At 44.3% G+C, this 27,721-nt stretch overlaps 1 protein-coding gene across 3 annotated transcripts in view; it reads right to left on the bottom strand.

Moving 5' to 3' along the window:
• The window catches only part of Ralgapa2 (Ral GTPase activating protein catalytic alpha subunit 2), a 300,697-nt gene extending 273,906 nt beyond the window's left edge, over nucleotides 1–26,791 (bottom strand). For all 3 annotated transcript variants that reach the window (XM_023720114.1, XM_023720115.1, XM_023720113.1), the window contains exons 1-3: nucleotides 26,535–26,791; nucleotides 4,253–4,363; nucleotides 695–747 (exon numbers count right to left, since the gene is read on the bottom strand). In XM_023720114.1, coding sequence (XP_023575882.1) covers nucleotides 695–747; nucleotides 4,253–4,363; nucleotides 26,535–26,640 — 270 coding nt within the window. In that variant the 5' untranslated portion in view covers nucleotides 26,641–26,791. The remainder of the gene's footprint in view (nucleotides 1–694; nucleotides 748–4,252; nucleotides 4,364–26,534) is intronic.
• Between the last annotated feature and the right edge of the window lie 930 nt (nucleotides 26,792–27,721).

Genomic DNA, 27,721 nt, shown 5'->3' with positions numbered 1-27,721 from the left:
ATATATATATGAAAAAGGCAAATCATCTATAATATTAGGGTATAGAAAATTTATTTAAAACTTACAAGTTTACATCACTCTATCTATGGTGAGAAATTCAGCCATGGCTATTACTTTTTTTTTTGTTCCAAATGCCTTCAGGGCAGGTTTGGCTGGCTCCAGTTGTGGGGATTGAACAGCAGCAACCTGAGCCTGACTGCTTGGTCGAAGCAGCCACTTAAACAACTGAGCTAAGGGGCAGGCCCCCACTATTACTTTTTAAAATGTGCAAACTCTTCTGTCCTGCAAAATTTACTACAAGGTGTTTGTAAATAGGATATCAAGTCCGCATCTTGTACAGCAATTAACCACTGGGAGGAATGTGTGCAATGTGTTAATTATTGAAACTGTCCTACCAATTTGATTTGAAACTGTCTCATTGCTATTTGTTTATTTATAAAATTATGAAAAAAAATTTAAAAAATAAAAACGAAATATAAGAAGTAAAAAAAAAAAAAAAATTTACTACAAGATACCCACATAGGAAAAATGTCCAAAAGAGGAAAGAAGATAGGGAAGGGCAGGAATGGAAATGGGAAGAGGGAGAAAATGTTAACTTCAGCCATGTTTATTTGTCTTTAAGTGAATCTAAGCACCTAAAATACCTTATTTTGCATAAGAATCATGAAAATTAAAAGAATTAACCAAAACTTACTTCAAAAAGAAAGAGAATAGAGTCCAGCTCCTCTCTTTGTGATTTATTATTCCCTGGAATATTAAAAAAAAATAATTATAACATGTAAACATTATGATGTTACAAATTGTGCTAAAAAGCATCTTATAACATTTATTCCTCATACATGCATCCATTCGCTCAGAAATACCCAAAGACAGCATGGTACATGGTGAAGAGCGCAGACATTGGGCCTGGCTAGCTGGGGGTACACATAGCAGAGCCTTGCAAAAACAGCTTCCACCTTCCCAAGCCCCGGCCAGGCATCTGCAGGCAATCTCCTTTCCCCATGAGTTACTTACCTCCTCAAGCTATGGCAGAACACCCAACAAATCAGACACGAGTTCTACCTTGGTGCTATGGTTTGTGTCTAGTTGTCCCCACAAAGCCTCATGCAATCATGGGGCAGCTTTTGGAGTCTGTGATTGATTATTGTGGGTGTGGGTGCTGCACCCGCCCTGGGGCAGGTGATACAAATATAGGCACAGAACAGTGGTAGCTACAAAAAGCAATCTTTGGCCAACTGCATAGCAACATCATTATCACCAACTATTATACCTTCAGCAGCAGTTATGATTTATTGTCTATTCTTCTAGACATTCTGCTACATATATGATTGACATCATCTAATTTAGGAGTCAACAAACTTCCCCTGTACAGGGGCAAGTAGTAAATATTTTAGGCATGCAGGCCTCTCTTAGAACCACTCAACTATGTCAGTACAATGCAGAAGCAGCTACAGGCAATACACAGGTGAATGGCTACACCCAAGTAAACTTTCTTTATAAAAACAGGCAGTGAGCCCTAAGCTCTAGGCTCCTGATCTAACTGAATCCCCACAGCGCTACAAAGTAGGTTTCATTCATTCACTGAGAAAACACTGAAGAATGTCTATATTTCAGGGAGTCTTCTAGGCCCTGAGGATATAGGAATGAATAAAAGAAACAAAAATCCCTGCCCTGAGGAAGATTCTACTGTGACAAATAAGGTGCTGCATAAATTAATAAGTAACCAAAACCAAGGGCAAAAGCAGATGGGAAAGCCAAAACTAGGTGGTGCACTATACTGACTAGGGAAGTCAGCGATGCCTTGCTGTAAGGGGGCAGCTTAGCGGAAGCCTAAGAGCTAAGGAGGGAGGCCATATGGAAACTGGGGGTCAGGAAGCAGCCATATGGACACCTGAGGGAGGTGAGTTCCAGGAAGACTAGAGGTACCAAGTCCCAGGGGCTGAATGTGGCTGGTAGGACCAGGAAATGGGCAGAAGTCCTGGTGGCTGGAGTGAAGGGCTAGACTGCAGCAGAAGAGAACAGAGGCGGGGCAGAGGAAGAGTCCTTGAAAGGACTTTGAGAATGTAAAGCTCCTTAGGATTTAGAGCCAAGGACTAGCAATTTAACTAACATTTTTAAAGCACGGTTCCAGTTACTCTTTTGAAAAGAGACTTGAGGCAGGGGAGGAAGGGAGGTTGCAAGTATAGAAGAGAGGATAGGGTCTTCCTGTGGCTACTGAGGCAGTCCAGGGGAGAATCCAAGGAGCCCCAGTGTGGTCAGTGTAGACAATGAGAGGAGACAATGGCTCTGGGTGTACAGAGAACACAGAGCCAATACTCCATGGTGGGAGCCTGAATGACTGGAAGATTGCCATTATCACAAAATGATTTCATTACTCATGAAAGGGACACATCTTACTCTTCTTGGGGGTACATTTGCTTCTCTGTATTCCAAATGAACAAAGATTATATTAAAAGCAAGAAACCTCAAAAGCCGTACCCTGCATTAATGGTATCCTCATTGTCTTCCTCCTTTCTATCACTTGAAGCTGGGATGCCATGTGACTCGCTGGCACCCATCACATCAGCAAATATGCATTTCTCTTCCACCTGTCCCACCTACTGGAAGAAAAATGGGGCTGAAGGTTGACCAACGAAGTGATATGTCATGCCTGTGTGAAGAAGCGTCTATAAAACCCCAAAGGATGGGGCGAGGGCTTCCAGAGCTGTGACTAGGAATATATCTATGTGCCTAGAGGGTGACACACCCCAACTTCAGTGGAAGGAAACACTTGCTATGGACATTTCCAGTCTCACCTAGCATCTCTTTACCTGGCTGTTCCTTTATACTCTTTAAATATCCATTGTAAAACATGGGTAAACATTTATTACAAAATGCAAATAAGCAACCTGCTCCAGCAAGTTAATCAAACCAAGGGCGGGGTCAAGGGAACCCCTCATTATGACCCTTAGGTCATGGGCACACACAACAACCCAGAGCTTGTGGAGGCCATCTGAAGCAGGGGCAGTCTGATGGCAATAACCCTGAAACCACAGGATCTGATGCTACCCCCAGGAATTCATGTCAGAACTTAATTGAGTTAGTGGGAACCAAGGTAGTGCCCGCTGGAGACTCTGCTGCTAGAATGTGGGCTGAGTGGCATGAGAAAGGAGGAAAACATTTTAGTTTATTTTTCCTAACTAAAGTAATTTCCTAAACAGATGACATGAAAATGAAAGATGAATATGGGGGCTGGAGAGATGGCTCAGTGGTCTAAAGCACCTACTTAGAACAAGCTTAGCAAAGCATCAGGGACCGCGGTTCGATCCCCCAGCACCACATGCCAGCCAGCCCCGCCCCCTGGTGGGCTGAGCTGGCCACACACACACACACACACAAATAAATAAATAAATTAAAAAAAAAAAAAAAAAAAGATGAATATGGTACTGGTAGCTAGTGCTCACTGTTCTGAAATCCTAGGATTCCTATTAACTTGTTCACTGCTGATAAGAAGAAGCCAGCCCAGAGAGGGGCGCAGTAACCCACCACAAGAGAACAGCACGATTGGTGGGGCTGCATGGGCTGTACTGCTCTCCCACCCAAATTCCCAGCAGCATCTGCACTATGACATGGTTGGCTGGCTTTTCGAAGAATATGTTTTATATGGGCACAAGCGTGAACATACGTAAGCAGAACACATTAATAACACATAGGGAAGGAAAACAAAGGGCTCTTTCAAAGTGGCTGCCTCTGCAAAGCAGGACTGGGGTCTGGGCAGAGCCATAGTTCAGTTTTCCACTCTTTTAACATGGTCCGGTGGGCTCGAATCACCGGTGGGACAAACACCACTGTCTCAGAAGGCAGTTTGTACCTCCCACGGGACTGTCTCTCGTCACCTGATGGGACAGCCATTCATGTACCAACCATGGTCCTGAGCCACCTGGCAGTGAGATGAATTATGGCCCTGTCCTGAATATGTTAGTGGAACTTAAACTTTTGAACAGTGTGCACTGATTACTTTTCTCTAAGTAAATCATTGCTCTAGAACTTATGCCTTTTGCAGTCTCCTGTTTTCCCATTAGCCATTTATTATTCAGTTAACACCTGCACAAGCAAATGCTCAAGGGAAATAAGCCAAGCAGTCCACTGTGACCTCAGCTTTGCTAACGGCCTGAGAGAAAGTAAGCTGAACAACGCAGAATTTGTGATCCATTATGCAAATAACTTCGAGAATGACCCAAATATTCTTTTAAAAAATTGTAAAAATGCTTACCTTTTAATTTTAAACTATTTTCCAGTGTTATAAAATTTTCATAGAAGATGAAATATATCTGAGAATAGTGGGTCTCAAAAAATGGCTTAAGATCACTTGCATCCACATTATCTGAAAAGAAAAAGGTTTTGTTTACACAATTATCAGAATTCAGAAGCAATCTTTTCACAAAAGAGAAAATATCCCCTTGTAAGACAAAAGCAAACCATATTCCCACTTGTCGTCCTCAGTACAAGTTCTGAACTGCACCAGAGCACTTCACCCACAGGGTGGTCAGGAAGCTGGGGACAAGGACACTCCTCAAGGGCACTGGGGGCTGGGGCTTGAGGAGGAGGCAACTCGGACACAGGCCTTGCACAGCAAAGCGTCTGTAACTCTGGAAAGCAGCTGGGCTGTAAAGGTCCCCATGGACCAATCTCTCTTCACTGACCACCAACACAACTCCCTGGGTAGAAAAGGGACCCAAGCTCAGGTGACCACACACGTGTTCCCAGTACATCTACCCAGCAATATCTCCCCAGGTCCACATGGCTCCTTTCCTCCAAGCTCAGATGACCTGTCCCTGCTCCTGCTCAGAACCATGAAGCCTGCCATGGGTTCCTAGAGTTGTCTCTGTCACACCACACAGTTGTGTTGGGACCAGAACTGCAGGGGGCCTAAACCAGTACCAATACCACCGAGTGAGCAGCAACATGGTACTTCTTCCCAGGCCCTGGTCAGCTCTGCAAACCTCACAACTCTGGGGGTTAGAGTAGCTTCCACTGTCAACATATGCTTGTCTGTTTTCTCAGCTAACATGGTGGCTGTGCCAATTACAGAGTTCTGAGGAAGAATCGATGCTTTGGAGGAATATACTAGTTATGGAAGGAAAATTAAAAACATCTTTCAAATTCTAAAAAGAGATCCTTAAAAAATGTGTTGCTCTTCATTCTGTAAGAAAGTCATATAAACTGCTTTTGCAGTTCTAAAACAGTGAATATATGAGTGCACACCCATTGCTATTCTATAATATAGTAGTTCAAATTCTGTAATACAGATGGATTGAAAGCACCATTTTCCTTTGGTTACCACAGAAGGGTCTTTCATTCAAAAATCTGTCTAGTTCTGTGAAATAATGCACAGAAGTTACTTATAAAGTCATATGAGGCACCAATTTCACATTATATTTATTGCACCAAGGTAAAACTGAGCACAGACCAGTGGAAATTCCTGATTAAAAAACAAATCTACCTGTGTAAAAGCAGGTAACAATGAATCCAGCATCATCAACAGCACAAATATGTCCTACACCTTCCTGCCAAGGACTCCTCAAGGCCTGTGTGCAGACTCTGCCAGGTGCAAAGGTTTTGTACATCTAAGTCCAGTGCAAACTGCTATTCTACGCAACACTAACCACTATCTCTTCCTGAAATACACCAAGCCCAGTCAACTCCTAACCACCTGCTGTACAGCCTCCCTTCAGTGCCCCAAGACACTCAGAATCCAGGCACTATACACAGAGAACACCAAGGAGCCACACTGAAGACTGAGGTACTCTTAGAAAGCCAGGAGTCCAGGTGACAATCACCTTCCCCGTAGCCACTCAATACTTTCCACAAAGGTGAGGCACAGATGGTGGCTGCAGGTATGGCTCCAGCATGCTTCAGGGCCTGGGCCTGGTCTCCAGCACCTCGACAGCACTCAGGGGACCCCACACAGCATGGAGCAGGGCAACATGGAAGCAGGCTCCAATTCTCTACAAGTCTGAGAACTCCCCACATTTCCAGGGTCCTCGCACCCCCACGGCATGCAGCTGATTGGAATACCCCATTTATTTATACATCTCCTCCTGTTTGACACCCCCACCTAAGGATAACCTGCAGGAGGGCCGCAGCCCTATCTGCTTCATTCACTCCAGCATCTCCAGCTCTAAAACAGAGCCTGATACCTAGAAAGTGCTCAACACTAACGTGTTACATGAAGACTGAGATTAAATGCCAAAGTTTCATACCACTACTTCAAAATCCAGAATCACTTCTTGGGTGTGTGTTCTTCCAAAAACTCTTCAGAAGAATATTTACAGGTTAAGCATAAATCTTGGGTAAGACAACCCCAGGCAATGGAAGTCAGCATCCTACAAAAAGGAACCCAAGAAAGTATCAAAAGCTTGACTGTTAGCAAAGCTAACTTCAAAAATCAAAGATGGAATGGAAGGCTTTGCTGAAGTAGGGAAGTGTAACCACAGACTTTCTTCACAGAGACCTAGGGCCCATTCATGCAACATGTCTTGCCAACAAGCACTGCGCCAAGTGCTAAGAAATGGCAAATGAAAAAGACCCAAGGGCATAAAGGGTGCGCCAGGGAAGAGGCAACAGTACTAAGGCCCTGTGGCTAAGCTCATGTTGGCTCAAAGCAGGGAAGGGACAACCATGCAGGGAGGTGGGAATACAAGGCCACACATCTAGGTCAGTTATTATCATGTGGGTTAGATGTGCTTAAGAGTAAGAACCCCTATGGTCAGGGCCTCGGGACCTGTCTGAGAGACGCATCCAGCTGGCTGGGGCTTCTCTGAGCCAAACCCAGAGCCACATCAAATGGGAACAAATCAATGCCAGAGATCAGATCAGGAATTTAAGCCAAATGAATCATTACCTTGGGGACAAGAAGGAGAGACAGAGAAAAATGAGCAGGAGGGAGAAGCCAGAGAAAAGAAGGGCAGAGAGGCAGTAGGCAGGTGAGCTCACCTAGCTTCAGGTGGCAAGGGAGGACTGGAGAGGGCACATGTCCAGGTGGTTCCTGGGTTCTTAGTATCTGGCAGGGAAGCCAGCATGGTGCCCTACTATCACTGCAAAACTCAAAGAAGCACATCAGATTAACCACAGGGAAACAAGTGGCTGATACCTAGCCGCACTAAGAGTCATTTCCTTTTTTTTTTTTTTTTTTTTCTTCACTGCTGGGGATTGAACCCAGAGCCTTCACAGAGCTGCATTCCCAGCCCTTTTTGTACTGAATTGTGAGACAAGGTCTCACTAACACTCTGAGATAACCAGGCTGGGCTCAAACTTATCGTCCTCCTGCCTCTACCTCCTGGAGTGGCAATACTAAGGGCAATGCCTGGGTTCATTCTCATTTTTGTTGTTGTTGTTGTTCTTATTGTTGTTTGTTGTGAGATGTGGTCTTGCTGTGTGGTACAGACCAGTGTAGAATGCACTATGTAGCCCAGGCTGGCCTGGAACTCACCACAATCCTCCTATCTCAGCCTCCTTGAGTACTGAGACTATATGTATGCACCATCATGACAGGCTCATTCCCAATTTTTAAAAATATTTATTTATTTATGTATTTGGTACAGAGTCTTGCTATGCAGTTCAGACTCATAGTGATCTTCCTGTCTCAGCCTCCCCAGGCTCTGGGATTACAGCGTGTACCACCACACCTGATTTTGGGGCTGGCACAGTGTACCCAGGGTTCCAGGGCCAGTATGGCATATAATACTGGGGACAGAACTCAGATCCTTGCACTTGCCAGGCAGGCACTTACACCACTGAACTATCTCCTCAGACCCACATTCCCAATTTTTTAAAGAAATGTTCAATTATTCATTTTCTTTCACCACCAAAAGCCAGTAAACAGTTTTATTATTTTCCCATTATACCTAAATATATACCTAAATTATATACATAATATATACCTAAAAACAATGTTCTCTGTATCAGATCAAAACCACCCTTTCCCACGCCTTTGTCCACTAACCCTGTCAGTGACAATTATTTCCCTACATCTACTTGAAAAGCGGCAATAAAAGCTGAGGGAAAAAACCTTTGGAGCATACTGAGGGTCTATGTGCAGGAGTTACAGGACCACAGATAAGCTAGTAAAGCACTCTCGTACTCAATTTCACCTGGAAAATGGAGCTGTCAATGGTTCCTCCCTCACAGAGCTGTTGGGATGATAAAATGAACATATGCAAAGTATACAACATGTAAATGTTATTTTCTGAAATTACTCAGCAAAGGCTATCTCACCAGGTAGGAACAACAGCCTCATCTATGAAGGTATAAAATTCAATGACTCAGAAATTCATGCACTTGGGGGCCCAGGAGATGGCTCAGTAGAATAAGCACTTCCCTGGCAAATGCAAGGGCCGGTTTAATCCCCAGTTTCAGGGAAAAAAGGAAGAAAGAAAGAAAAAAAAAAAAAAAAAAAGAAAGAAAAAGAAATTCATGCACTTCATGAGACTAACTTGTATTAAACTGCATTTAACCCCAACACAGCCCTAAACACTATCAACAAACATACCTAGGAAGCCAATGGGATTATCAATTCATCTCTTTTTACATATAAATCCATTCAATAGCAGTTCCGCTGATTTTTAGTTAGAAAGCTCCTAACACACACACACACACACACACACACACACAACCTGTTTCAGCATTCCTCAGGAAGCCCTCAGGAGATGAGAAAGTTTTCCTGGCACTTGTGCTCATGACACAGTGCTGTCATGAGGAGGATCTTGAGTTCAGCTCCCTCTACCCTGGAAGCATTGGTCTCCTGGCACCCTATCCCTCCATCCTGCCCCGCCACCCTGCCCTGGAGTTAAGAGCCATCCCAGCCCTGAACACCACAGACAAAGAGGGTGTTCCTTACTATCTTAACCAAATTCCTTGGTGATCAAAATCACAGGTCGGTGACAGGAAAAGGGATCAGTGAAGAATTAAAGGCAGACGTCACAACTTACCAAAACAGTCATTTAGAAATCCTTAGTAAGAAAAAGGAAAATTATAGTGTAATAAACCAGCCAGACACAAGGCAGAAAGTGTTGTCAAGAATGAAAATCATGGGGCTGGCGAGATGGCTCAGTGGTCTAAAAGCACCTACTTGAAGCAGGCTTGGCAGAGCACAGGGACCACGGTTCGATCCTCCAGCACCACATGCCAGCCAGCCCTGCCCCCTGGTGGGCTGAGCTGGCCACACACACACACACACACACACACTAAATAAATAAATAAATAAATGTTTAAAAAAAAAGAATGAAAATCATTAGCAGCGTATCATTACTTAAGAGGGCAGCAGGACTTTGATACTGTGTTCAAACAACTGCCTAGGCTCTGTCCTTCTTGCAATGGTTTGTAAGAGTGCTATGTATTATTCCTTCCTCTGACCTCACCTCTGAATGATGACCACCCACACTGACTCAGGGCTGAGCTAACAGGCTTTGACTAAAACAGGGCACAGTGGTGGGCTGGGACAGTCTTACAGCTGCTGGCCCAAAATGAGGAGCAGACCTGGACCCCACCTAGGAGTCCAGAGCCAGCCCAGGCACCTGCAGTCAGAAGCAGGGCAGCCCCAGGCCAGGAGGGAAGCAGGTCCTTGCTGCCAGAGCTCCAACAAGCTGCTTCAAACTGGGATGGTTTGATGTGGTGCTAAAGAAAACACTCTGCCTCAAACAGCTTCAGCAGCCTGGAAGGCTACAAGCCTAGGAAGAGATATCTGGAGTATGACACACCATCACCTCCATTAAAGAAAGAAAAGCAGGAAAACAACCCAAATAAAGAGGCTTCCCACTGATAAGAACTTCCTGTCCACAGTGACCTCTGCCAGCCAAAGAACAAGGGACTCCAGCTGACACCACCAGGCTGTGTTAGTGGACAAGTGCTAACCCACTGGATAAATCCCAGAACTTATCCAGGAGGGAAGGCCAAACTACACAATGCAGCCCCACCAGACTCAGTAGGTCACCATTTACTCACAAGACAGGAAATGTCCGGGGGATGTCTGTGCTTCAACAGCTAATCAACACTTTTATCAGCACTACTATTGTCAAAGGAAAGTACCTCCCTTTGAGGTACATCCCTCTATCTATCTATCCCTCTATCTTCTAAAATGTGTCCTCTATACAAACACAAAACCTCTGTGTTGATGGAAAGCCTTACTCACAAGGCAGAAAGCCTGCTAGATGGAAGGCAGGCTAGCCTGCAGGGACTGAAGTGAGGGCTGGTCAAGGACTGAGGTGGTCAGTGCCAAGGGAAAGTCCTTCAGGCCCTTGAGCTGAGCACTCTCACTCCCCACATCTGTATCAGCTGGTAGGTCAGGAACCCTTGCCTGGCCCTACATGCCTAGTCTCAGGCATTCCTCTTGCTTCTGTGCCTCAGTTTCCCCCACTATACTATGAACAAAGATTGTGGGTTTTCACATACCCAAGGCATTAGCATTGAATAAATTCAATAATCAGCAGAATGTAGATATGTAAAGGACTATTATTCTTTCCTATAAATGAAAAGAAAGAATTCCTAAAGGTCATAGAAAACAGTAAGTTTTGTTTCTGTTTTTCTTTTTGGAGGCAAAAATTCTTACAATAATGGGCAAAAGAGTCCTCCAAATCAAGAGGCCAGGACTACTATTTGACCTACAAGACAAATTAGTAACTAGTAATGATGATCCACTCTATACCTGCTAGTCCCTAATAGGAATCTTTCCAAAACAATAGCACCAAAGCTCATCCCTTTAACAATCATGGGCATCTTAAATTATGTAATATTTATAGACCATATATATATATATATTTTTTTTTAATTGTACCAGGAATCAAACACAAGACCTTGTGCTTGCCAGGAAGGTGCTGTGCTGCTGAGCTATCTCCCAGGCCCTCAACCATGTATTATATAACTCTATGTTGCATTAGAAAGCATCTAAAATCAGAAACGTCCTACTCAGTAGTTAAACTTATAAACTTGTCAATAGATACTTTTTAAAAGAATTTGTTATTGTTATCTTTTACATTTTACTGTCATGGTCTACAAAACAGCAATAAATTACCATTATATTTATTTACATACAGTATGTATTTTTATGCCTAGTACAAATCTAAGATTTAGATCAAATTCAATGGTTAGGTTCAATGTTGATCTTATAGAAAACTTGATTTGGTTCTCATTCAATTTGGTTTGTGATCCAAATCATAGAAAGAATTAAATTCATGACCTGAAATACATATGTGATGTTTGAAGGCCCACAGTTCTCTCTGTCTCTCAACTAAAATGAGCAAAACTAGTTGGGATCCCAAAGAGACACAGATTACTATGATTACAAGAAATTCCAAGAAGAAAAAGCGGCATAAATCACAGTATTGGGCAGCTCACCCTCCTGCAGACTCATCCTCTAGCTCAGGCCAGAGGTTCTCAAATGTGACCTCCAGTTTCTGGCCTAAATGCCAATAGCAAATTTCTTTTTAAGCTTCATGGCCTTAAAGTCGGATTTCAAAGCAATTCTCTAAATTAATCTATGTTTTCAATCTGCATCCATTTTGGGGCATTAATGTCACTGGACATATTTGACATGGAATCAAGTCATCCTGAAGTTAAAATACTCAAGAGCATTTCAGCCTCTCCCTGGGCCCACCCACCCCTCCCCACGGGACTGAGGAGAGGTCCTCCAGGAAGATATTCTTTCCCTCTTGCTTGCCTGACTACCATGAACTGCCTAAGAGACCACTCAGCAAGGAGATTGTAATTAGAAGTGTCACAGACCACTCTTGGGGAACATCAGGGCATATGTCTCACTAAGCATGCACTCAGGTTTCTGTCTGTCTCCTAGGAAACCCAGCCTTCCACCTGACCCTCTCCTCTGCCTAACTATATCACCCCAGCTTTCTAACCCAGTCTTTCCATCCACCATATTCAATAAAGTTCACAAATCTCTTCACCTCTGTTACATGTCTTACTGTCCCCCTCCTTTGGTTCTGCCTGAAACCTGGAGGTCCCTAGAACACTTCTCTTACAGTCATTCAGGGAGGGCTCTGTCCTCTGCGTACATACACCTCTCACCTGGCTTAGATGAGGTATGTGGCCTCTCTACTCCACACTGAAAAATTCCAGACTATCCTGGGCCTTTGTCTCTGACACAGAAATATTCTTTTGGTGTTCACAGCTGGTCCACACCAACCCAAGCGGCATAGTGTCCTGCAACACTCGCCAGAGAGTCCCAGGCCTGCTCACTTGTTCTCTCCACCACTAATGCTGTCTTCATTCATGATGATTTCAACATTTACATGGGTAACGCCCAACTTCCTCATCTCTAATGAGGCTGTCTGGCACCCTACCTCTGCCACCTACGTTCACAGCCAGTCCTGGACCCATCATTACTTACAATCTCCACAACGCCAAAGTCTCAGCTGCAAATGATTCACACTCATCTTTCCTGCCCACTCCTTCTAACCCTAATCCCAGCAACTCTCCAACTCTACCAGTTCCTCAAATCCAAAGACTCCAGCATCTAACTAGGATGTTTCTCAACTGCATACCTCCTTTCTTCCCTACTTAGTTTCTATTGCTCATCTGTATAATTATCCCTTCACTGTCCTCCAACCCTCCTACCTTTTCCTGCCTCCATATCCATTCTCAATAGTAGCCCAGTCTCAGCCAAGCACAGTAACACATGCCCCCCAGCACTGAAGGAAGCAGAGACAGGAGGATCACAAGTTCAAGTACTGGATGGGCAATTCAGTGAGACCATCTCAAAATAAAAAATTAAAAAGCCTAAGGTTTCATCTCAGGGATAGATAGCCCTTGGGTGAATCCCCAGGACTGTAAAAAAGAAAAAAGCGCAGTCACAGTCTAAACCCCGACTCAACTGAAAGTATTCACCTGAGGCTAGGTCATGTGCTACATGCAAGAGTTTTTAAATTTTGCATTAAATATTTAATGCATGGGAAACAATACCCTGAGTACAGATGTGACTTATGATATGTGAAACTCCAGGTTTCACATATGAAACCTGATATTTGAATACTTAAATTCACCCTCTAGCAAAAGCATGCTGTCCAAGCAGCCTTCTGCTGCATGACCAGTTTCTGTCCTGTCTAAGGCCAACAGCTCACATGTGTGTGCCCAGTCACCCAAGCACTACTGGCCCAGCCCATCAGCAGGAGGGCCAGACAGTGCACTGGGGCTTAAACACATAGCCCTATTTACAGAAAACAAAGCAAACTTATCTCTTAGCTTCACCCATAGCTTTGTTTTTTACATATATGCAACCATTTAAATTTTTAAATATTCCTCCCTAAAATACAGATTTTAAAATGTATTATAATCGACAACTCATTTCCATAGGAATTCTCCACAGCATTTCAACCTCAAAATCAAGAGCAACCTGGAGCTGACACTGCAGGTCCCTTCCCCTGCTCCCCCCCACCCCACACCTCGCCCGCCCCCAGTACTGACCCTCCCTCTTGTTCACAGAGCCCCTGTCAGGGAGAAGCATCCTCCAGACCAACCCCTCTAGTGGGCCTAGGGGACTAGAGTGATGCTGCTGAGTCCCTAGCAGTGGTGACACAGCCAGTGCTGTGACCAGCATGGCACCAGCCTGTGCCAGTCTAAGCAGGAGGAAGGCTGCTGCAGATATCCAGGGAAAGACTCCTGCCTCTCAAGGGGACACAAAAAGCATCCCATTTGTCTTGCCTCTGGATAGAATTCTATCTTGGGGGCCATGGGCACTGTGTCACCCTCAGGGCAAATATGCCACACTAGAGAGGTAGAAAAGAGCTAACAGTCAATATTGTTGACAATAAATATGCTAACTCTGGGCCTGCCTACTTTGGGCCTTCTTTTTATAGGAGAAAAAAATCTTTATTGTTTGTCTATGTTTTAGTTTTCTGTTATCAACAACCGAAAGCCTCCTTTCAGATAGGCAACCAAAATAAAATTTGACACCAGGAATAAACAAATAATAGTGCCAAATGAATAGGGCACAGGAGTTATAGTCACCCACTTCATTTCCTAAGGTAAACTGTTTTTATTTCTTTGGGTCTGTAAGGTAAATCAGACTAGGAAGTAAAATTCTTAGAAATCAAAAAGATGATAACATTTTGTTGCCCAGGACTGACAGTCTGAGTGTAAAACTATGTCTGTATAAAGATATACTTCAGATGCCTACTCTATTTCATTTTAAACCTTTTGACACATATTTCTCAAATACGTATTAAAAACATCATTTATCAGCTATCAGTATAATAAAACACACCATATACCCTACCAAAATGTTTAAATCAAATGTATTTATATATCTTTTAATATACTCATTCTTCAAGTTCCATTTCTAAGTCAATGCACCCAGGCTTTTCCTTTCCTTGATCTGAATGGGTAGGAGCCTGTATTACATCTGAACCACTCACTAGGGAAAACATCAGAGAAAGAAATAAAATGGCCGAAGCTGGATCTAAATGGATGCCTCGACCTTCCATTCTCGACTAAGTAGCACTGCTGAAGAGGACAGAGCTGGCTATCAAATAATGTATCAAGTAATTAATATTGATAATAACAGCTTACAAAACAGCTTTGCATACAGTGATTTAATGAACCCTCAGCAACTGTAGGAGGTGGGTGGGGTCCTAACCGCCAGGAAAAAGAAGACAACGATGGAATGACCTTCCTCCTGCACAGGTGAGAAGGGTGGCTTTTCTGTGAAATTAGCTCCACAAAGACTGAAATGTCTTCCCCCAAGGGGCTGTCTCTGTCCCCGGAAAATCACCATGCTGTCCCCTGTGCTGTTGGTAGCCTCAAACACAGCCACCTCTGCTGTACCCCTTACACAAGAAACTAGAGGGTCTTGAATCAGTTGCAGGGAGCTAGGCCACATACACAATCTGCTGACATACCTGAGGGACTAAAACTCACGACCTGAAGACAGCTTGCTATGACAGTCCAGGGGAACATGATGCAGCCACTTAAGGGCTATGTAAGTCTTTCCTTACTCACAAAAAATGTTCTTAGCTAGTTTAATCGAAACTAGAGTGTCAGACTATGTATAATGCCTATTCATATAAAACCCTGTGTGCACGCGCGTGCGTGCACGTGTGTGTGTGTGTGTGTATGGGAGTGTATGTATGTGTGAGAGAGAAAAAACACATGTAAGCAAGAACAAGCACAGATAGTCTGTTCATCAGAATGTTAATAATGGTTATCAGGGACAGCAAAATCTGAAGAGTTTTTTTTTATACTTTAGGGTTGTTGCATATTCATATTCAAATTGTTATCAGTATGTAGAATTTTAAAACCAGAAAAAAAAACAAAGCTATGCTTTTGAGAGGAAAAAAAGTTTCCATAGTATTTTAGAAAAAGAGTTTTCCTGTCCAGAATAAATACCATAAAGAATAAAATGACAACTCAGCAGTTATGATGCCAGATCATACTTTCCCCTCAAACTTCCCTTACTTCAGTTTAGAAGAAAACTCAAGACCCAAGTAAAACAGAAAAACAATAGCTCTATCAGTTCTAAAATGCTTTAATATAAAATAATTTAAATTTCTTCTGGCCAGCATCTGTAAACTATACTTCTATAGTGGCACATGGTAATGGATGATCTACTTATCTACAGATTCACTGTCTTTAGGAAAATCTCTATGTTGGTATTGTTCACCGAAAACCACACAAATAGAACAGAACTGGCAGGAAGAAACTGTCTCTGTCTAGCCATTCAAGAGCGTGCACTGAGTAGGGAAAAGCAAATGTGTGACATTCTTGAATGTAAAAGGTGATGAAATTTCTAACCATAGGAAACTTCATCTACAAGCCATGGAGGCCACAGTCCACATGAGTCAACCTCTCTCTCTCTCTCTCTCTCTCTCTCTCTCTCTCTCTCTCTGCTTAAACCTGGCACTAGCAAACAACAGAACGGAGTAATAGCATTCTGTATTTTTTATTAATTTTTAAATTTTATTAGTATGTGATAGCAGCACATGCATTGTAGGAAGTTGACACATGTACGTAACACATCTTAATCCTTTTTACTTCCCGTTCCTCTCTCCCTTCTACCTCCATCTCTTGATTTCCTTCCCACTTGCAAAATATCTATCTCTTTGTTTCCTATTATCTTTTATTCTGCTCTTTAAATTATTTATACTTTGAGTTTCTTATATAAGAGAACCCATTTGAGTCATCTGTAGGAAAATGGATGCACCTAGAGACCATAATGGTAAGTGAAATAAATACGACACATGAGCTTTAACAGCACACTTTAAAAGCAGTCAAAAGATGCTCCACACTCAGAAATTATTTATTTGGAAGAATATCATAAGCCTTCCCCCATAGCTAACCATCTAATGCCTAATGCTGGTTCTGAATCACCACAGCTGCCTACCTAACCAAGGCTTGGTTAGTAACATTGGTTCATGAAATCTCTTTTCAATTAATACTGAGCCGAAGATCAAGATCCTCCAGGTCTTTTCATTAAGAAACACACAAAATGCAGCAAAGTAGAATTCTAATCTAGATGGGGGCCTACAACAGAGCCAATAGGCAGCACTTGCTGCCTTTTGCAGTCATTCATATAAATTGTCATTGTACTTAGCCATCCACATGTCCTGTATTCACTCTATGTCAGTCACTGGCAGATTTCCAGTTTTTATAAAAATGAGGGATAATTTCTAACGTGTCTGTCCTAAGCTACTGTAGTACCAGGTAACAGCAAGCCAATCCCACACTGTTGGTCACACGCTCACTGCTCTATGAGGGGACCGGCTCACGGCCCCACACTCCAGCAGCAGTGTCAGAGGCTACTGATAGGGATGAGCTTGAGTGGTGCTTGGCCAAACACTCCAGATATTCTCTCATGGAAACAAAAGGAGAGAGGCATTATTGTAAAATTTTAAATTTACAGAGACCAAGGGTAAAGCACACTGGGTCTTTTTACTGCTCCTACCCCTGGCCATGGTTTACTAACACCTCTGGTTTCCATCTCTACCCACAGATATGGTCCTTTCTTACATCTACTCTCCACTGGAACCCAAGGGGTTCATCTGATAATCAAGGCACACATGCAAAGCAGAAGGTTAAAGAGCTCTTTCAGACGATCCCTTACTCTTAAATCATGGTCCTAAATCAATAATGATAAAAACAATCTTTGGGGCACAAGAGTTCTCAGAAATTTCCTAAAATATACACATGGGTAGCCAACTACTTACATCCAGCTATTCTGAAGTTGTGTTTCTGTTTGTTTTTAATCATTACCTATTTCAGACTTAGATCATAAATTCTCACTGCATGCATTATCTGGCACATAGTTGGTGTTGGATATATAACTGTCAAACAAGGAAATTCTACAGCCAGCTGCCTTGGGTTCACATCCTGACTCTGTCACTAAGTATGTCACCTTGCACCAGGTTCTTGTCCTCTCTTGATCTTATCTGTGAAATGGGGATAATGCCACATCCATCTCATTTGAGATCATTAATCAAGTCAATATATGTGAAAATATTTGTAGCAATGCTTAGAACAGAGGTACTGCTGAGTATATGCTAAGTGGTATTATTCCAAATAAGGAAGCACAATACCAAGAAGACTCAGGAAGCTGTCTGTTTGCTCTATAGGTGTCATCTGGTGAGGCAAGGCAACAGAATAAAGACTGCAGGTCATTTTATAAATGTCAAAAGCAAGGTATAGAGTAATGTTGGAATTGGAAAGAAAGCTAAGGACAAGACGACAAAGAAAGCTGACACAGAAGCTGTAATGTGCTTGTACTGTGTCCTGGGAGAATCTGAGATGGCAGGATGGATCATGCCTTCCAGGAAAGGAGAGGTACCTTGGTTTGGGTTCTTTAAGAAGCTGGGAGAAGGTAGGGGAGACTTTGGGCTATAGTGTAGGAGGGGAAGGAAGTGAAGGATTGAGCAGGAAGCCTCGAGTTCAACGCAGTTCTGAGATGGTCCTGGCCAGGCCAATTCAGAGCCTTCAAGCCAAGTGGCCCTTCCCAGGTGATGTCAAGAATGAAGGCTGGGCACCAGAAGATGAAACGTTAAAAGACTTTTTTCCATTTGGAGACAGTGGCTTCTCCAGACTTCTTAAGCCGAGGGCATTAGCAGCTCACATTCCCTCCCACCCAGAGAAATGCACAGAACACGCAGGTGCCTCACCAGGAGGCAGAGCTCAGCTTCTTTTCTAGTGGGAAGGGAGGAGTGGTCTGAGACACAAAAGGACGAAACCAGTGTGTACACATCCACTGACTCACTGTAGTCCCTCCCATACTGTTCCCTGCTACCAAAGACCCTGATACACTTACATATGGGGAGATTGTGATTAGAGGTAAACATGTCCCTCCATCCCCTCGAAGCTCGTTTTAAATAATTCCTTCATACCAAATAAATAAATAAATAAATAAAATAAAGTGGCCCTCTGGAGATATCATCATCTCAAAAACAAGCAGCATTAATATTGTTCCTGTGCTCAATAACAGGCTTGGAAGCACCCATGAGGGGCTCAGACTTGGCTAGAGATGTGTAGGGGCAGGCTGTCAGGGCATTGCACTCCACACAGAGGGAGCTGAAGCAGCACACACTCATGGCTCTTCACTGAGGCAAAAGCAACATCAACGGTGCTCTGTGTACACTGGGAAGCAGGAATGAGTGCTGCTTAGGCAAGCACAGGGAACAAGGTTCGGTCCCCAGCACCACATGTTGCACTGGCCCTGCTCCCAGGCATGCTGAGCCAGCCCTGCCCCCAGACGTACTTAGCTGGCCACTCATGCCTGTAATCCCAGAGCTGGGGAGTCTGAAAACAAGAGGATCACTGCGAGTCCGAGCTGCATAGTGAGACCCTATAGACCCTGTACTAAAATACATTTTTAAAAAACCCTATAAGGTAAATCCTTTATAAGATACAATTTTTATAAATTCCTCCTCTAACTTCAAATTCTCTAGGTTTTGCCATAAAACATTTTGGATCCCTTTACCTTAAAAAGGGATTTGAACTGACAGATCCTAGAGGTGTAACTAGGTAAAATACATAAATAAATAATTTGCACTGCAAAGTAGCTACAATTCAAGCCCAGATATTAAATTTCTTTTATGATTTACATAAACTGATTGCTTCCAATGGTGCTCTAAGAACATGAGAAGACATTCTGCTCAATGTAAATTCCCCAGGAATAAAGCTGTCACCCTGTGGAGTTTTGCTTCATGTGGGATTAAGTTACGTGATGGGCCCAGTGGAGAAGGTAAAAATGACACCAAGGCACTAGTGTCATGCCAGCAAGCAGAAACTGGGGGCACAGTGACACCATCACACACCAATGGCAGGCGGGTGTGAGCAGAAGGACAGGTGGTCCCATAGAACCTCCTGCTTCCAGCTAACCACATCTACAAGATCACACTCAAAACACTGCTTCCTCTCCATCAAGGGGGTACCCTCCATCAAGAGGGCTCCAGACAGGCCAACTCCTACCCAACCAAGGCCACGAGCAAACTGGCTCCACAGCTGACTCTGCTGCTGCCCTCCAGGGAGGGCAGAACCCCAGAGTGGGCGCTGCCTGTGCCCCACAGTTCTGTCACACCTTCCTCCTTCCTCCATGTGGCCTCAGAGAAAGAGATGTCCCCTTATCACTCTGGACCCTACCCCAGATCACACCTCTCTGCACTATCTCCCTCTCAAATGCTTCTTCACAATTTTGCTTTTTATTAACTCCTCCCACTATATGCAAATGAAGTTATGTTCTTTAGTTCTCATCTCTCCCTAGCATGTTCACTGGTGCTCTTTGGCTGCAGAACCCAGTACCGCCACTCTACCGCAAGAGCAGAATGCACTTCAAACCCGAGGTCACACAGAGCCCATGAGCTCCCTCACTCTGGATCTCTCTCCTACTCTTCCCTCCAAGTGTGGGGCTCATGTGAGGCAGGTGCTCTCCATACAGAAGAAAGATGATCACCAGGCTACATCCTCAGAGCTTACAGTGCCACAGAATGGTGGCACCCTCTCTCTCGGCAGCTCAGCACGGTTCAGACCTCAGGACAGAGTGGCACTCCCTGGCCTTTCCCCAAGGATGTGGCTCCTCCTCCACCTAAACCTCCAGGAATCAGACATCCTACCTACACACAGGATAAAAGCTGCTGCGTGCTTAACTCCAGAGTGCCTCAGAGCTACCTTAGCTGAGCTCCTCTCTCTGTGGTGCCCTCACTCCCAAAGCCTTCAGCTGGCAAAGCCCTTTACCCCTTATTCAACGGACAAGTTCATGGACAGCCCAGACTGCCCTTTGCAGGGAACATGTCCATCTTCAGGTGGCCTTGCAGCTGCTCCTCCGCCTCTCAAGGAACCCATTCCACCCTGCAGCTAAACACCTTAAAGGTAAATTTCACTGTTTACACATCTGCATCTCCTTTCAAATTCCAAGTCTAGGACTTGTGCCTTATTAACCTCTGAATGCACAACGCGCGCGCACACACACACACACACACACACACGTGCACGTGCACACACACGCGCTCACACACACACACACACACTCGAGAATAAAAATTGCTTGCAATCTGAATTTTTTAAAATTCCCAGGGTGAGATGGTTTACTGCATTTATGTATTAATTATTCTTAACTTTAATTTTATTCTCCCTTTAAGAATAATGTTGGGGCCAGGGAGATGGCTCAGTGAATTAAGCACTTCCCTCGCAACCTTAAGGACCTGAGTTCAATCCCCCATTCCACCAAAAAAAAAAGAATAATGTTAAAGTTTAAATGGAATCAACTCCTACTTTGAAAGTCATTTTTTTTTCTCAAAAAACAATTCTATACAGTCTTATCTATCACTAGAGACCAAAGATACTATAAACACCTAGTTAATATATTTAAGCCTGTCTATAAATAAAGCCCTTAGAAGCAAAATAAAAACACAAATTATAAAACTTATCATCAAAACATTCTGGACCTATCAATTATCTCCTTTCTCAGAATAAAAGGTGGAAGTCCTTTTCAGTTATCGCAAACAAAACATCTGAACTCAGACATTGCCCTTACCCTTAACTTTCTAAAAAGTCTAGACAACCTCAAGTCCACAGGACCTAGGCATTTGTAGTAATGTGTCCAACGTTTGCCTTACAGTCCAGACGCTATGAATATAAATAGTTGTAACTGATGAAAACTTAGCCTTATGACAAAACCCACTTTGCTTCAGAATTAACAAGGGAGACCATACTAGTACCATCCTAGAACTGCATAAAGAAACCGGAAGTTACGCCTCTCCTCACTGGGTTCTGGCTGTAGAACATCCTGCAGCCTTAACATCCATACAATATCTTGCACCTGTTAGATCTGCCATGGGCCAGGTGAGAGTCTTTAACCTGTTGCCATGCTCAAAACGATTTTCCCTGTCTTCCCAGAAGAATACAGAGGAACCAGGAAGTGAGCTACAAAGGTCACAACATTTACAGATATGCAAAAACTGTCAGGGCGTTGTTTATCTGTTAACATTCATTCTGATGGGTAAATACTCTTTTCTGATGTGTAAACATCCTTTTAAATCAGACAACTGGCAGAAGCAAAACAATGGCTTTACAAACATGAATTCCAGCTCTGCCACTTCAAGGCAGGCAGATTATAGACAAGTAGCTAACCACTGTGCCTCAGTTTCCACTTCAGTAGGTTGAGGCAAGAGCACTACCTTCATCATAGTTGTGGGAAGAGGCAGTGAGATCATAGTGATAATAAACAGCCATACCACTGCTCTCTATATTCTCATTAAGCTCCAAACCCGATCCCACAAGCTCCCTCCCAGACATGCCCCTTGCATCTCGCCATTTCTCACACTCCACATGTAGACACCAAAGTCACCTTCTGCACCATTAGCTCAGTCCCCTCCCAAATGTCTGGCCTAGTCTGAGACACCCATCATACCAAGCACTCACCACCAACCATCAAGTGATAAAAGAGTACTGCTAAGGCAGCACTTGGGAATGTTCTAGAAATCACATCATAACCATTTTGACTTCAGTAAAACCACCTCTATGAAAACAACAAAAAATACAGAAGCTACTGTTTCTCAAGATGAGTATAAAGGTGCAGAGAAAGAACAAAAACAAGAAAGATAAGGAGAAGCAATGTAACCTTCCTTGTAGGAAATGGTAAGCTGAATTATGGTACATTTACAATACAAATGTGACAGGTGAGAGGAACAAAACACAAAAGAATGTTAATAGTAAGATAAAGGTAAAGAGGAACATTTCAAACTGTGAGTGAACTTGTTCCTATCTAAAGCAGCCGGTGCACAAGAAAGACTAGACAGGTATGTGCAGCTCTGCCAACACATACAGCATCAGACAGAGCATCGCTTCTGTCTGGTTCCAAATCAGTGGTCTGACCTGGTCCCTTGATTTGACTTGACTGTGATAGCATCTGATCCCAAATCTCTTCTCCATGACTGGTGCTCGCTGGCCAGCTCCAAAACCCTAAATTTCATGGTTACGCATAGAGAATTATCCACCAGGCCCCAATGCTGTCCCCCGCTCAAGATTCCAGGAAAGGAGCCAAACAGAGCCCTCTGGGATCTGGCTCCACTCTATGTGTTAGGCTGCTGCCCCTCTGCTCCTCCCCCTGCCCTGGACTAAGCAGGGCACACTCAGTGCCCAACACTATCTCTTGTCACTCCCATGGCAAGTGAGAGCCATAGCCAGTCTCCTGTCTTCCTTTGGCCTATCCCTTTACCTTCCCAAGTGCCCCATGTGTAGCCACCAGTCACATCTGGTTGCTGATTATTGGAAATGTGGCTAATGAGATGCACTATGCACGCTCAATATACAATATACACTAGATTCCAAGGAATAAATAATGTAAAAGTGTCATTAATATTTTATATTGACTACTGATTGATATAAAACATAAGATACTGTACATGAAATGAAATCAAATACATTATTAAAACTAATTTCACCTTCTTCTTTTCACTTTTGAATGGTGGTAACTAGAAAATTTTAAGATAAAAATAGGGCTCACATGACATTTGTGCCGGACAGCGCTTGTCCAGCCTCTTCAGGGCTCAGCAAGAGCGAACTCTTTCAAGGTGCCCTGCTTTTACATCCTTGTAATGATCTCTTCTGCGTGGCAGCACATGCCTGGAATCCCAGCACTCAGAGGCTGAGGCAGGAGAATGACCTCTGTAACCTGAGCTACACAGCAAGACCCTATCTCAAAAAGTAAAAATTAAATAACCATCTCTTCTGCCCTCCAAAATTCTATCATGGAGTCTGCCATGCAGTCATCTGTCTAATTACATAACAGCCACCACTTATTTAGCATTATTTCCTACTGACTCTTCTTGCTATGTCACTGTCATTCTGATTTCTAACCTAACACACCAGGCACTGGTAACACACAGGATGCTTGGGCTGTCTTGGTTCTGTTTATCCATTTACATGTCCAGTGATAGTTTCCACAGTGTGAAGAGACCTGGAAGTTGGTCTTTGTTCCTCCTATAATTAGCACGTAAGCCACTGAGTGCAAGGTTTGGGCCCTTGTAAGGCCTACCTACCTCAGTTCCTCCTCTGTAAAATAAAGATAATCATATTTTCTGTTTTGTGACACAGGGTCTTGCTAGGTAGCCTAGGCTGGCCTCGAACTCATGGCCATCCTCCTGCCTCAGCCTCCCCAGTGCTGAGGCTATAGGCAAATAAAGTTAATATCAGGCTCATTCAGCACCTCATTCAGCCAGGCCATGGTACCTGCAAGTCTGAATTAGCACCACAATCATGACTCTAGGACTCTACTTTCCACAGCTAACTGTGTGTTTTCAACCAGTTGTCTTAAATACAGACTACTTTTTAAGAAGAGAATAAATTCATTAGAGTTATCAAAAATAAGGGCCAGGCAGATAGCTCAGCAGACTAAAGCACCTGCTTAGGCAGAGCTCACCGGCCAGGGTTCAATTCCTGGCATGGCAGGGCATGGTGAGACTGGGCGTGGTGGCACGTGCCTGTAATCCCAGCACTTGGGAGACTGAAAACAGGAGGATCACCATAAGTCTGATCTGTGTAGTGAGACCCAGTAGTCCCTGTAGACCCTGTACCAAATGCATTTAAAAAAAGTAAAGTTATCAAAAATAAGAAAGAGGGTTAGGGACATTAACTACCAAAATGCCTGTCCTATCTCAAAGCAGAGGGAGAAAAGCTGAAGCATGTCCTCTCACACTCAGGGCAACCCTTCCTTACACTGGGACCTTGCAACAGCCCAGTGAGAGTGTCAAATTGAGCCTCAGGGAGAGGCGAAGTAAGAGCCCAAGGCATGCTGCTGCAAGTGGCAGGGACAGGCTGAAAGCTCAGCCAGTGGGACCACATCTGTGTGTAAAACTAACATCTTTACTGTTGCTTGAACATGAAATATGGGGGGGGGAGAAAAACATATAAAAATCAGAAAAACACAATAGCAATTATTCATTTCCTTTGATTTCTTTGATCTGGGTTTAATTTCAGTCTTTCAGGTATCACTATGTAGAACAGGCTGGTCCTGAATTTGCAAAGATCTTCCTGCTTCAGCCTCCCAAATTCTGGGACTATAGTCCTGTGCTATCAAACCTGCCAAGACCTTTGTGTTCTAAGCAAAGTTTTTTTTTTTTTTGTACCAGGGATTGAACTCAGGACCTTGTGTTTGCCAGGCAGGTGCTTAGGGCTCTGAGGTATCTCCATGGCCCAAACTTTTTTTAAAAAAAGTAACAATCAAATAGGGCATGTGATGTAGCAGAAACAAGCACTTTAATGTTATTTATCTTTACTGCCTAATCTCAGCACTCAGGAGACTGAGGCAAGAGGATTACCACAGGTTCAAGGCCAGCCTGGGCAATACTGAATTAAAGGCCAGCCTGAAGGCAGGGTCTCTACATAATGAGACCCTGCCTCAAACAATCTTTAAATCATAGTTGTAAAGTGAATATTTACCTTAAACAGACTGATTAGAACACCTCAAATAAATTTGATGAAAATGTAATTTCTACAGGTAAAGCATCCAGTGATAATTTGTTTAAAAAAAAAAAAAAAAGACATTCCACAAATAGGTGGACAATAACAAAAAGCACACCTAAGAAAATATCAAAGAATTTCTTCATATTACAAAACAAAGGTCATAAGAGTTCAAGGAAATGATAAAAGAAACTTCCTTAAGGCACACATCTTAGACTAAAACCATAATTACAGACTTGAAAAGTATCTGCTTTCTCAGAATAATAACTATGAGCTGTGTAGCTCTAAAAAAAATCCAGTCTGATCTAGTTTTAATGGATTCTGCTTTTGAAAAATGTAGCCAACTTAATCTGGCAGATTTGGGCAGGACAAAAGTTTCGATCCATAGCATAGAAAAAGTCCCAAAGTATCAAATGCTTTAAAAGACTTCTCTATTGTCCCTTATCAAAAATGTTCCAGCAGTAGGTGTTAATCAGTCACTGCTAAGAATCCTGCACAAAGCCACCTGTGTGGACTCAGTGTTTTACTAGAGGAAGTAGAAAGTTTAGTTTACAAAGAACACCACTTTTCATTTTCAAGTCTTGAAAACTAATCCTTATAACAATAACTAATTTACATTGCATTCCAATCAGGTTGCACAAGTAGGCAGAAGAACCTCTAGGAATCTTAGATGGTCAAAAACTTCTCTCTTGGCCAAATCAGGTGTTGGGTTGGGGGTTTCCTATTTTACCCTCGAAGTAGCTCACAGAGTATAAATAGATATGTTTAGCAAATTTTAACCTCATGAGCGAGGTCTTTACTCACAATTCTCACATCTAAAATTAATTTTATGTCACATTTTCTCAAATGACACAAACATTAAAACTCCGTGATTTTGTCCTATTAACACTAAGTGACATCTAGAAGAAATTTATGTCTCTTCTTCTCAGCCCCCAAATACACAAGGACAAGTCTGTGGAGAGACAGACCAAAGTGTCTGCGTCCTAAACAAAAGTTAAAACTAAAATGATTGTGTGTGTGTGTGTGTGTGAGAGAGAGAGAGAGAGAGAGAGAGAGAGAGACAGAGAGAGACAGAGAGAGAGACAGAGAGAGCAAGCGAAACACAGTCAGCCACATACTGCAATCAGCAGGTGACAGAAAACCCTGAGGGAACTTCATAAATTAGGGGTGAGCTTTGCCAGGGTCAACCCGGCCAAGGCCACCCCAGATCCGCAGAACCCCCACCCCCAAAACGTGCTACAAAACGGTGGCCGCACAGGACCAAGGCAGTCACCCCGTCCTGGAGGAGAAGCAGCCGCCTGAACCGAGAGCCACCTCCGCCCTCGGGAAGGCAGAGGAGTCCGCTTCACCCCCAGACACAAAGAAAGCGAGCTGGCCAGACCCCTGAGAAGATGAGATGTTGGGCGGGGGCGACAGCTACATCTGTGCTGGGTCTCAGCAACCACTGTAGCTGCTGTCTCCGCCTCAGAAGTGATTTCAAAACGTGAGGGGAGGAGGTGAGGGATGACAGCTCCAGCAAGGGGCGCCGCGCCACTCAGGGAGCAGTCACGCGGGGTAGGGTGACAGCTCTCGCCGCCCGGAGCCCGGCCGGGCCCGCCCGTCGCGCTCACCCAGCAGCGCCCGCAGGTGTCGCAGCCGCGTCGCCGCGTCCTTCCTAGGGTCCAGCGCCTTCTGCGCCGACTTCCTCACGTCCCCGTGGCTCCTTCGAGAGAACATCCCGCCGCCGGGCGCTCCGGCCCCGCCGGCGGGGCTGCAGGCGCCTGCGCCGCGCGAATGGTCACCGCATCGGGTCGCGGCCGGCGCGTGTCGCCTGGGCCCCAGCCGCCCCCTCCGGCTGCGCCGCTGCTGCCTCTGCTGTAGCTCAGTGAAGTAGGCGCGCGCGGCGCGGGGCGGGGACAGGAAGGCGGTGAGGACACTGAACCGACCGCCCCGCCCCGCGGGAGGTCCGACCGGCCCCCCTGGGCGCAGCGCACCCGCGCGCGGCTGGGACCCGCCTCTCAGGGCACCTACCCACTAGTTCAGCCTCCCCGCGGGGACGCGCCCGGAGCCTGAATCGGCGCGGCGAATCACAAAGAAGCGCGCCTCACGCGACCTTGAACTACAAATTCCGGGATGCTCTGCGAGATCACCGTCCAATCAAACTGGGGAATTGCGGCACGATGAACGCCTAGGGCCGCAACGCCTCTTGGGAAATGTAGTCTTCTAGTAAGGGGGCGCTGCGACCTCCTGCCGTGCTGCCACCAGAGAGCCCGTCGCTGCAATAATTTCATTCTCCTACTTGTGCACCCACCCCATTTCCCTCAGGTGCGTCGGGTATCCCCAGAAAAACATTCAGGAAGAGTTCGTAGGCTTTTTAATTGCAAACTATTTTTAGGTCTAGATTCTAGATTCACACTAGGTGACAAGAAGAAGCCCTTGCTGAAATCGGAACTCCTGTGTGCCAACCTCGGCAAGAGCCCAGGCCATGCCCTGAGCCTTGGGACGCAGCCTGTCTTGGGAAAACGGAGGTCGCTCGCCCAAAGAACTTGTCTCTTGTTTTGTAGGGAATGCATGTGCCCTGTGTTATGCAAGGCTGCATAGCAATCCAGCAGCAGAACCAGAAACAGAACCTGAGGGACCTGACTCTCAGGCCCATATGTTTTTAAAGGCCAGGCACTGGTTCCCTGGAGCAAGACCTGGAGGTGGAAGATGGGCAGATTTCCTCCAGGATAACCGTAGGATTATTTACTGGCATCTGAATACTCCAAGCCTAGATATTTCAGCTTTTGCAAGAAATACATGTACTTAAGGTGGCTGT

This window comes from Octodon degus, unplaced genomic scaffold (assembly GCF_000260255.1).
Source record: "Octodon degus isolate 3935 unplaced genomic scaffold, OctDeg1.0 scaffold00073, whole genome shotgun sequence".
Classification (NCBI taxonomy): domain Eukaryota; kingdom Metazoa; phylum Chordata; class Mammalia; order Rodentia; family Octodontidae; genus Octodon; species Octodon degus.
This window is presented reverse-complemented; position numbering and strand designations above follow the sequence as displayed.